Genomic DNA, 12,836 nt, shown 5'->3' with positions numbered 1-12,836 from the left:
TGGAGCTTACTTGCATCTTGATGCAAACAAACCATTAAGGAAAAGAAATGAAACTTAGGAAATGAAAGAAAACTGAACATTGCTAACTAGATTAATGCTAATTTTTATGGACATGAAAATCGTATTGCGATTATGTATTTTTTAAAGTCCTTGTTTTTCAGAGATAACATTAGTTGATGAATTTACAGATAAAATTATATGTCTTAGATTTGCTTCAAAAAATAAAGTGGGCGTGGTGCCTGGATGGCTCAGTCGGTTAAGCGTTCGACTCTAGGTTTTGCCTCAGGTCATGATCTCATGGCTTTGTGGGTTCGAGCTCCACACTGGGCTTTGCACGGACAGTGTGGAGCCTGCTTGGCATTCGCTCTCTCTTTCTCTCCCTCTCTCTGCGCCTCCCACACTCACAATGTCTCTCTCAAAATAAATACACTTAAAATATCTATATAGTTATGTATAAAGAAGGGACAAGAAGACCATGAATGGGTGGAAGTTTGTTCTATTATTCCATGTGCTTGTATAGATATATGAATATCTCCATAAGAAGTTGTTTTAAAAGGAACAAAAAAGACTGACAATTTCTATTTTCAATTAGATCCAAGTTTTTAAAATGGTAACTAACAGGAAAAAAGAAACAAAATAGCTGAGAGGTGAGAGGAAGCTATAATGGCTGAGGCAAATAAGCTCGAAGGAAGTAAATAACGTGACCTAAGATACCGGTGCAAAAGAAAAAGTTAAAGGCTCAGAGCATTAGTTACAAACTAGCACCTAGCTCCTTCTACAATAATCTGGGTTTTCAGTCACCATTCAAAAAGACCATGCTACAATATGTTCACATCAAAGGCACAAAACAGGTACTTCTCACAGATTACAAAGGAAAATGAAACTCAGGGAAAAGTAGTCTGCCCAAAGTGACAAGACCACAAATTATTTTGAGTCTTAGTCTGGAGCCTTTAGCTGCTATAGTGGTTTTCTCAAATGGTAGCCTGTAGCCCTCAGCTTCAGAATCACAATGGGGTTCTGGCTAAAAATGCAAACAGACACCCCTTCACCTCACCATACTCACCATACATTCACAGTCAGAATCTCTGGAGAGTTCTCTCTCTCTCTCTCTCTCTCTCTCTCTCTCACACACACACACACACACACACAAAATAAATAAATAAATAAACATTAAAAAATTTTAACAACTACTAAAAGTAACTTGGATGAAATTCACATGGATCCAAAGTCTCAAACTCCCTTGGATATATATTCTTGTACACTCTCACTGCTATAAGTGTAATGAAAAAGTATGTAAGATACGATATAGAAATGTCTACAATGTTTTGAGGATAGTAAAACCAATACAGAAGAAACTATGAAATAAAAAAAAAAAAAAAAAATATATATATATATATATATATATATATTGCATATATATATATTGCAATATCTTAGAGTGAATGCCATGGTGTGTGTGTGTATATATATGTACGTATACACATATATATACACATATGCACACACATACATATAAATATAAATTAAATATAAATATACATTTTTTTTTTTTTTTTGAAGTATGAGTGGCAGGTTTATACAGTCCCTGTCAGCTACAATACTCCTGGAAGACTTCATAGGAGAGTAAAAATTTGATAGGGCTTAAAAAAAGATTCACAATAAATGCAACATCATGAGCAAAATGGCAAGAAAACTGGAATACGGACAGCATATATGGAAAACAAAACAGAGATCACTACAGTTTAAACATTTCTGCTGGAAACGAAGCAAGAAAAAGATTAACTAGGAAGGTTATAAAAGGATTTACACTGAGAACTGAAAACTCTGGAATGCCACAGACCAGGGGTCTTCAACCAACCACCTGCAGATCAAATTGGGCCACTGGCCTGTTCTTGTATTGCCCCTGCTCTAACAATGGTTTTTACAGCTGTTTAAAGGATTATTTTAAAAACACCCTATTCAAACAAGGATATGTAACAGAGACTGTATGTAGGTGGCCCACAAAGCCTACAATATTTACTGGTCCTTTACAGAAACAGTTTGCCAACCTTGCTAAAAGCAACAAGGTAATTCTAGATCCTGGAGTACTGAGTTAGTAACTTAGCTCTACTCAATCATGACATTTAATATGCTGTTATTAAAATCACAGCCAATTTTTGCTACTATTTAAGATCAGCATAAAAATTCAAATGTCCCAAGAATTTAAATACATAACCCAAACATTAATGTAAATGCCACTTTTGTACATTATGAAAACTAAAAAAATCCCTCTAATAAGGAACAAAAATACATATTGATAATCCTTCCCTTGTAACTTCTACTACCTTAGACTCTGATTCAATAAACATCTGAATACCTACATTATTCAACAAGAACTACACTCGGAACTTTCGCAGATTGCTCAAGTTCAAAGTATTTTAGCCTTTCTATATAAAGATTTTACTGTCACTATTTTACAGTTGGTAGAAATGGAGTCTCAGAGGCATCCTGTCCAATGTTCTCAGCCTGCCGAGTCCAAAGCCCATTCTTTCTGCACAAGACCACTGCACTTCAAGAAGTATTTAACAAATCCAGCTCAAATTTTATCTATTTCCCTAGAGAGTTACAGTTTGGGTTAAGACTGCTTAGCGTTTACCAAAACTTTAAAGAAATGACTACAACACTTTGAAACGACATGGTATCTTCACACACTGATTCACGATTCATTCAAAAGTTCACGGTCTTTACTCTGATAATGTCCCATAAACTCTTTCTGATATTGGCTTTCCACTTTTCAGAGTCCATGAGTCTGTGTGGAGAATCACCATCACTTATTTAGTTTACAGGACACGAGGTGTCCTGTTTAACCCCATAGTAGACTTGAGTACACACAACATATCGTAAAATGATAACTGGATATTCCAGAAAAACTGTCTGAGCATGTGAATTTGGAATTTAAAATTTTTTTAGACACAAAAATGTTTTTTGTGTGTGACAGTGTTTGTTTCCTGTTATAAATGGCCCCAATCTCTCCCTCCCAAAGATGCAATTTAATTGCCCAAAAACTCTCAATAGCTTATCTCATAAACTAAGGTCTATTTAATCCTAAGTATAACGTCCTGAAAAATCCTCATCTCCACACTCCCAAAGCATCTACAACTCCCACTGAAGCCCTCTCGGTCCTAAACCAAAGTGGAATTGGCAAAAAATGATTTTTGTTGTCGGTCTCCCCCCACTAAACTCCAAGCTTTACATGAGGGCAAGTCCTGTCTGCTTTTGCTTGGCACTCTATCTCTAGCACCCAGGGACAGTCCTTGGTACACAGCAGGTGATTAATAAATCTCTCTTAAAAATGAAAAATGAATCCATCATAAATGTGAACAGAGAGAAAAGAGCACCTTACTTTATGGGCCAATTGTTTTAGAAAGTTGTTTTTTTTTTTTTTTTTTTTTTTTTTTTTAAAGCAGTAGTTTGCTTTGGGGGTTATTTTTATAATCTAGCATAAAAATAATCAAATATTGTCCATTAAAGGATTTTATTTCTACATGTAGACTGTATGTGCCTATGGGGCATCAATAGTGACTCTTTTATTCTCAGGCCTAAAACAAAATTAAGGAGAGTTAATTTGCTCCTAGAAAAGAAAAACTGATGTTTCAAAATAAAATTACTAATACATTTTCTTTTTATTGAATTTCTAGAGCACTGATCACCAGCCCTGCTTCCATTAACTTTGATAATCAGGATTTAACCCAGTAGTGAAATTCCCTCAGCTAGCGGACCATAAATTACCCACAATATCACAAAAGAGGATATATGGAGGAAACAACAAAAGATTTTTTTTTAAGTTAACATCATGATAGAAAAGTGCTACTAGGTAAATACAGTATATAGAAATTTTTTGTAAAACATTTTACTTCTGAAAAAAATGTCAAAAGTATTTCTGCAAATAATAAATACAAAGTGCTTTGCTGAAAAATATTGTACTAACATCTGGCACATTATGTTCTATAAGATAATAACGTACACATCTGCTCCGCAGGAGTCTGAGAACACTAAAGCAACGTTCAAGTACTTCGTAAACCACATCCGTAGAAGCTAATGATATAATGTAATAAATATTAAGCATGTCCTTGATACACATTTATAAACGGTAATAACAGTATTTGCTTACCACAGCTCGCAGACCAAGACAGATGAACTATATTAATCACTCAAATACCGTAAGTGGTGCTGCCATCAGTTCTGTGATTTTCCAAAACCACTGAACAATTCTTAACACGGTTCTGAATGAAAAGCGAAATCTTCCCTAGAGATGCACATGTGTTAGGCCACTGCGCTGTGTGAATAAAACGGATTCCCTGAATCCGTGCCCTTTGCCCTGTAACTTGGCGGTCCCCTCCTACTCTTTATCCTGAATTTGGCAGCATGACTTCCTTTGGCAAGCTGTTCACAACTGTAATGCAAGCATTACAACAGATTGAAGTTATACACTCAGATGACTGTAAACAGATTTTCCCACATAGAAATGTCTGGAGGAACACTGAAAGCATGTGCAATGTAGGTGAATTCTGTTCAACACACGGGTTGCTGAGTCATTCAGCAACCACCGCGCTTACCTGGGTAAGCCTGCACCTTCCAATCAGGACCAGCTAACTGACCCTCAGAACACCAACTCTGGGAGGGAGGAGACCCCAGGACCGCCGCCAGTCAATATACTCTCTTTTAACTGATGAAACACTCATCCTCAGGGATGACCCCTTCATGCACGTTACGTAAGACGGGCAGGGCCTTTTTAATCCAAAATATATGTGATTGAGGATGGTCCTCAAACACAGTGACACACAGCTGGAATACGGCAACATGTTTTAAACTGAAAAATTAACATTTGCATGCTTTCTCTACGCATGTTAAACTTAATATTTAAATGTTTACATAAGATAAAGTGATAATAAAGCACCTGCGCTTGGAAGTCTATCAAGTTTTTGCTAGGCTGTGCTGACCATCCTACACTCTATAATATCAATCCTTACCTTCTAAGTAAGCACCTCGTAAGTTTTTAAGAACACAGATACTGTTAATATTAGTAAGAATTAAATATACCTAGCCCAAGACTTTGATTCTAAGATGTTCTTAGGGACACAAGAAACTATGTGTGTCTTCCTTAACAAGTATTTAAAAGGTTGGTATATTTTCTAACAGTACGAACTATAGTAAATTTCCCTTTCTCTTTGTGCAATGTGTTTGCTCTGCCTTCAATATCTTTTCCTGTGACAGGGCGCCTGGTTTGCTCAATCAAAAGGGCATGCAACTTCTGATCTTAGAGTCATAAGTTCAAGCCCCACATCGGGTGTCAAGATCACTTAAAAATAAAGAAAGAAATAAACTTAAAAACGAACACATCTCTTTTCCTGCCAGCTCAGGTCCTAAATGTTTTACCTCTATGAGATCTTCCCAATTCTTTCCTTTTCACCCACAGTTTGAATCTGTCCTTCCAGATTATTTCTGATACTTCTTATTCTTGTCATTAGTTATCTAACATATGCTATAACTGTTACATATCTGCCTCCCCAACTACACTGTAAACTCTATGTCAGCTAAGCCTCTGAGACACACCCATAACTGCACCCACAGCACCTCGCACACCCACAGCACCTCGCACAGTGACTGCCCTGGCAAGGGCTTTAAGTGGCCTATCAGTCTGCATGGCTCTTTTTGGGATTTAAAATCCATGAACCCATTCCAGTCATCTCTAATATTCATATTTTGTTTCTACTTTTTTCTTCAAATTTTAACATTCTTTTTTTTTTTTTTTTGAGACAGAGAGGGTCAGATTGTGAGTGGGGGAGGGGCAGAGAGAGAGGGAGACACAGAATCCAAAGCAGGCTCTGAGCTGTATGCACAGAGCCTGACGTGGGGCTCAAACTCACGAACTGCGAGATCATGACCTGAGCCGAAGTCGGACGCTTAACCGACTGAACCACCCAGGCATCCCTGTTTCCACTTTTTGATATGAGTTGCCTAAAATTGTTTCCTTGCCTATATTCTAAATTTATTTTGATGTCCACCTTAAAAACTGCCATATTCAACAACATGGGTGAACTATGAGGACACTATGCTAAGTGAAATAAGCCAGTCACAGAAGGACAAATACCGTATGATTCCACTCACATGAGGCATCTAAAACAGTCAAACTCACTGAAGCAAAAAGCAGAATGGCAGTTGACAGGAGCTGGGAAGGGAAATGGGGAGCTGCTATTCAGTGGGTATAAAGTTCATTCATACAAGATGAGTAAGTTCCAGAGATCTAATGTACAACACTATGCCTACAGGTAAGAATACTGTATTGACACTTAAAATTGTTTTCAGAGAGGAGATCTTATGTTGAGTGTTCTTATCACAATCAATCTTGTATCTTGAGGCCGATCTTCACCTAACCTTAGCTACTTACTGACAGGTGCAGATGTTTTTACCTAGACTCTCCAATAGACTGTCACCTTTTTAGTTCTATTTCTCTGACTTTACCTATGATCATTAGATTTTTCATCTAAGAACAATATTTTATTTCTGACTCCCTATTTCAGATATCCAAAATTTTCCATACTAGGCCAACATTCTAAGAGTGTAATTAAAAGTTTGCACTGCTAGTTTAATCCCAAACTTTATATAAACAATTCAAATTATATTTTAATCAGTAAATATATTATTCTATACTGTCATTACAAATCTTCTGCCCTTTCTCCTAGCTTTAGATTTTCCCACGTCAGTCTGAAACTTGATTCCACAAAATAATTTTTTATCAGCAAAATTTGGGAGACTTCAAAGTGTGCTCACTTCTCTAAATCATGCGTTTAAAAATATCTCATAATCTTGAATTTATACCTCTTTGCTGTTTTAGAGCCAAAATCAGATGTGCGAAACAAGTAGGCAAGCAAGTTTAAGATATTACTTGCTTAAAGAAGAAAGAGAGGCAAGTAAAAATGCCTACATATATTCTGAGGGTGAACAATTAAAATGAATAAAATACTAAAACAACTTTTTTCTTTCTCTTATATCAAAAATATGCAAACAGAATAGTATAACTAAAGTAATTATTTCCTTTCCTTGAAGTAATGAAATAATTTTTTGGGTCAATTTTATAGTTTTTTCAATGCCAGATCACCACTTTCATGAACACATGGTAAAAAACATAGAGCTAAAAACGAGAAAGCAAACAAAACAGAATGGCATTGCTGGAAGCCCATTAAAACAGAGTTAGAATGAAACAGCTCCTCTCCAAGTTCTTCTTGGGCTCCCCTTCATGCTGGGCTCTCCCCCAGCACTGCCAGCCTCCTCCCTACCGAGCACCTGCTCAACACAAAGTTCAGCATATAATAAAAAGGTAGGAGGGGACCTTAAGCAAAAGCTGATTACACAATGGCCTAACAAAAGTTTATTCTTTTGGTCTTTTAAAGTACACACTAACAATTACTCCCATACTAGATGTCTTCCAAAAATGGCTTTTACATTCAACACTGATGAACTTTAGATACGTGTTTCACCTCAGGATAAAGGCATTTTTGCATAGATATTAATTCTAAGTACATTACTAAATGAGTACATTCTAGGTATCTAAATATAGAACACAAAAATAACTTTTTAAACAGTGAAATCCACCATCTTTTATTTTTTAATGTTTGTTTATTTTGGAGAGAAAGAGAGCGAGCGAGCACGGGGGACGGTCAGAGAGAGAGGGGAACAAATAATCTGAAGCAGGGTGTCTGCTGACAGCAGAGCCCGATGCAGGGCTCAAACTCACGAACCCTGAGATCATGACCTGAGCCGAAGTCTGACACTTAACCGACAAGAACCCCTCAGGCACCCCTCCACAGTGAAATCCACCATTCTAAACAACTTATTAAACCTTATTAAAACGACTGCCAACAAGAAAGTTAAAAATTGTAAAAACACTTACTTCATTTCCATGTTTCTGCAGAAATTCAATTTCCTGTTGTGTGAATGTTGTCATGGAGATAGATTTCACCCTGTGTGGTGGATTTAACCCTCTCCTAAAAGATAAAATATTTTACAAATTTACTAGATCTTAAAAATTACACATCAAAGTAAAACATTTTTAATTAGTGCATTTAAACGTAGAACAGTTCACTCCATAAACTAAAAGTATTTAAAAACTATTTTATTATTAATCTCCACAATAGATATGTCAAGATAAGTCAGATTCACACTAAATAATATATTTAAAGATAAATTCGGGTAACTATCTAGTTAGGAATACATAGTACCTGTAATACATGAGCTTCTTGGAAATACAAATGTTGCTTTAGTGTGTTTCTAATGGAAGGACAGGACTACGTAAGAGCTCTATGGTAAAGAATTCAAAAAGCAATTAATCATTTAAATATTTTCACATTTCCTAAGAAAATGACAATGGTTTGTTAGAGGTCTTTCTAATCAAATAGCTGCTACCTTTAAGCTTGAGGCTGATTTGAAAACTGAAAACTAACCCAAGAAAACTGGACATGATTAACCTGTAAGAATGAAGTCCCACCTTTCCCATCAATTCAAACAAAAATTTATAATAAAAGGATATTTTCAATCATCTCAGAAGGCAGTAAGCATTCAGGACGAAACCAAAGCGACATAAAGGGACTCAAGAAATGCCTGGACTCAAGATTAAAAATGCCTGTTAAGTTTGTTTACAACTTTAAAGTCTTTTCTGTATAGGTGGCCTTAAAAGGACTTTATCTCTGCGCTTCTTGATGTTTACAATGCACATAAAAAACTGAATAGAAATGCACTCAAAGAAGAATAAAAACTATTTACATTTTGCCCAAAGTGACCTACTCAACCCACAAAAATAAGGGTTAAATAATCTATGCAAAGTAACAAGTAATCTATGCAAAGTTTCATCAAATTACGTTTGAGTCATGTCCTCTGGTAAAGGCCTCATTTGGAACCCAGGGTCTAGAGCAGATTATTAATATTTTTACATAATTTATCACAGTCATCTTGCAGACTCCTATGCTGAGAGATTTAAGAAAGATGTAAAATAATATATGAGCCAGAAGTCTTTCAAAAGTAACCTGGAAACATTCCGAATAATTAAATATTACACAATAACCCTACAAATTCACAATATTATAAGCCAAAACAATAAGGAACTCAGAACTAACAGACGCTCCTCAATTTTCACGTCCTGCTCCTTCTCGCTCCCTGACAGAACAGTCAGAGATAGATGGCACATCTTTCAAATCATGCTTTGAATTATGACAGAGCACTTTAGGTTTCATGTTTTGAAGTTAGGGAAACGTTAAGTTGGGTTTTGTTACTGTTTTTAAGTTTTAAACTAATTCGTTTACTTCTAGCTCTTGGTTAAGTCATAAGATACAGAAATAAGGACTGCACAGTAGGAGAAATTGAACACAGCAATTTCATCCTTGTAAAACTTTCAAACTTAACTAATGAAGAAACAACTACAGTATGAATTAGTTTCAAGTAAATTTGTAATCACAAATTAAGGGTTTAAAAACATCTCCTAAATTTCCAAAAGTGAAAATGTAGGAAACTCATTATTCATATAAAGCAATACACTTTGTTTTCCGATTCATCTGTATTATGAGAACAAGACTAGATTCACCATTTTCAGGGAAGCGTATTAACTTATGATGTTATTTACATCCCACCTTGTTCAAAATAATTTAAGAACAAATTAACCTACTGTTCTCTTAAGTTCCACAACTCCTTCCCTCTCACTTAGCAACTTGGTCTCCCCTTATTTGCTAATACCTCCGTCCTTGCTCCAGTCAACCCTTCACCTTTCCACCTCCCTTACGGTATCCTTTTTAAAAAAGGAAAAGGCAAAGGAATAATTTCCTAATGAGGAAGTGTCAAACACTGCTTACCAGGGGGTATGCTTTGGATAAGAAAATTTTCAAGCAAAGAATTATACTCCTGTATTTCTCAACTCATTAAATGAGGAACCCCCTGATTCTTTTCTCTTTCTAAAACTCGTTTTTAGTTCTATTTTACAGACGTAATCTCATGACAGTACAGTGTATAGCTAGTTCATTCCCAGATCTCAAGACCCTATGGCTATCACAAGGTCGGTTTATGCATGAAGGCAGCATTCATTTTACTTAAATACGTGACAAAATTTTCAACTTATGAAACAAATACAACCACAATGAACTCATAACCAAACTATGAAAGGACATTTTTTTTCTACTTAACAACATTTACTCTAGGACTTCCTTAAGTGAGCTGACTCAGTGCATTTAAAATAGGAGTCAATTTGCACAACTAGAAGATACAATTTTGCAAGGCCACAATGATTACATAAATTGAGTAGCTCCAAGGAAATTTTACATGTGTTCATGTTGATTTCTCTAATTGCTCTTTTATATTCCATTGACTCAGGCAGATTAACTATAGTCTCAATGCAAGGATATACAATGATTTTCCCCTTTTGGCCTCCAAAAGCTTTGTATAGATATTAAAGGCTTATAAAATAGTTTGGTTAGCGGTGCCTAGGTGGCTGAGGCAGTTAAGCGTCTGACATGGGCTCAAGTCGTAATCTCGCGGTTCATGAGTTCAAGCTCCGCGAGGGGTTCTGTGCTGACAGCTCAGAACCTGGAGCCTACTTCAGATTCTGTGTCTTCCTCCCTCTCTGACCCTCCTCCACTTACACTCTGTCTCTCTTTCTCTCAAAAAAAAAAAAAAAAAAAAAAAAAGAATAAACATTAAAAACAGTTTTTTTAATGTAATAGTTTGTTTAAAAAGGTGATTAAGTCCAAAATGAAAATAGGTGGTCTCATACACTATGGTAGGATAAATTCACCAATTTGTTAGCAAGAACCTCATTCACACCTTTTGACCCATAAGTACCCTTTAAGTATCTATTCTAAAGAAAGAATTTGAAACACAGCTAACTAATTACATACAAGATGTTCATCAAACATTATTCATAAGAAAACATCAGAAACACTACAATATCAAAGGGAAGTGGTTACATAAATGACAATAACACTAAACATTATTCATACTTAAGGTTGTTTTAATTTTTTAAGATGAAACTTACATAGTATTCTCAGAACTACATAAAATCTATCTACAAAGAAAACAGACAAACCAAATACCCCCAAATGTTAACAGTCCTTGCATATAAATGATAGGATGATTTTTTTTCTATTTATAATTTCCTATTCTCTCCAAGTTTTCCATGATGAATATGTATTATTCTATAATAGGGGGAAAAAACAGCAAGAAATAATGAGAGAGTCCAACTGATTAGTAGCAGTAGTCAAAAAGTTTGGACTCTGAGTCCTTGCTGTATAGATGTGAATGCCAGTGCTTAAGAATTAGAGAAAGAAAATATGGGAAGGAGAAAACAGTGTTCCTAAGGCTTTCTTTCAGTTTTTCTAAAAAAAAGAAAAAAGAAAAAGAGCCTGGAAAGCCTTTCCTCCCAAACGTACCACCAGCATTAACACCTTATCTTCACTTTATTTCTCTAAGTCCAGGTTTTCTCGACTTTCGCACTATTGACATTTGGGGCCAGGTAACTATTGTGAGGGGGCTGTTCTGTGCATCGTAGGATTGCAGCATCTCCAACCTCTACCCACTGAATATCAGTACATCCTCAAACCACAAGGGACAATGAAAAATGTTTCCAGACATTGCCAAAACTCCCCTAATGCACAAAATGCCTCCAGTTGAGAATCACTGCTCTACATATGCCAAATGTTAATTACCAAGCAAAAGAAATTACTGGAATTTCTTTGGATCTTTATTGAGTATCAATTTCTACAGGTTTAATCTTTTTTTTTTTTTTTTTAATGTTTATTTACTTCTGAGAGACAGAGACATGGCACGAGTGTGGGAGGAGCAGAGAGAGGGAGTCACAATCTGAAGCAGGCTCCAGGCTCCAAGCTATCAGCACAGAGCCCGACGCGGGCCTTGAACTCACGAGCTGTGAGATCATGACCTAAGCCGAAGTTGGACGCTTAGCTGGCTGAGCCACCCAGGCACTCCTACAGGTTTAATCTTCCATAAGACATTCTCCCCCATATACAACAACAAAATTAAATCTTCCCTTAACATCATTATTTTCAGAAAAACATAAAATAGAAATGAATACTTTTTCCTATGAAGTGATAAGTAACAAAATAAATATAGCAGTTTAAAATTTGTATATTATATATTAAATTTAAATTAGAAAAGACTGTGGAAAGTACCCACCAAAAAAAATTTAAAAAACCAAAAAAAAAAAAAAAAAACCCAAAAAACCAAAAAACAACTTTATTATGTCAAGCATGCTGACAAAATTGGTGGTAAAATAAAAGTTAAATAAGGCACAGTGAAATTAATATTTATAAAGTACCTATACTGACACTTTGCATATTTAATCTCATCCAATTTCTACATCTAATAGTATGGCAGACCGGATATTCTGAAAAGTCTCCTCTGCTAAAATATGATAGATACTCTATAAGTTACAAAACAAAAACAAACAAAAAAACCCTGTTAACCTATTGTTGAGCATTCTAGAAAGGAAAGAAAATCTCTAAGAATTCCTTCCAAAAGGCAAAAAAAGGCAAAAAAAAATTAAAAATTGAGCTGAAACCAGAAAAGTGACCCATGTCATACACAAAATGTAGTGTTGCTCAGAAGGCAAACACCAATCAACAAGAGCTATGGCCAGATGAGAGAGCTGAAACGGAGACAGACCTGTTAAACTCAAGACCCTGGAAGAGAAATAAAACTGTTTCCAGTTGTAGTATCCCAAGTTCCCAGCATAAGAATATGCAAATCCTCTCAGGAGCAACGCACTTCCAATTTATACTATCGGTATTTGGAAATATTAA

At 35.7% G+C, this 12,836-nt stretch overlaps 1 protein-coding gene across 4 annotated transcripts in view; it reads right to left on the bottom strand.

Moving 5' to 3' along the window:
• The window catches only part of AGFG1 (ArfGAP with FG repeats 1), a 72,846-nt gene that overhangs the window by 46,820 nt on the left and 13,190 nt on the right, over positions 1–12,836 (bottom strand). For all 4 annotated transcript variants that reach the window (XM_042950359.1, XM_042950360.1, XM_042950361.1 and 1 more), the window contains exon 2: positions 7,931–8,024. In XM_042950359.1, the coding sequence (XP_042806293.1) occupies positions 7,931–8,024 (94 nt within the window). The remainder of the gene's footprint in view (positions 1–7,930; positions 8,025–12,836) is intronic.

Source organism: Panthera leo, chromosome C1, assembly GCF_018350215.1.
Source record: "Panthera leo isolate Ple1 chromosome C1, P.leo_Ple1_pat1.1, whole genome shotgun sequence".
NCBI lineage: Eukaryota > Metazoa > Chordata > Mammalia > Carnivora > Felidae > Panthera > Panthera leo.
This window is presented reverse-complemented; position numbering and strand designations above follow the sequence as displayed.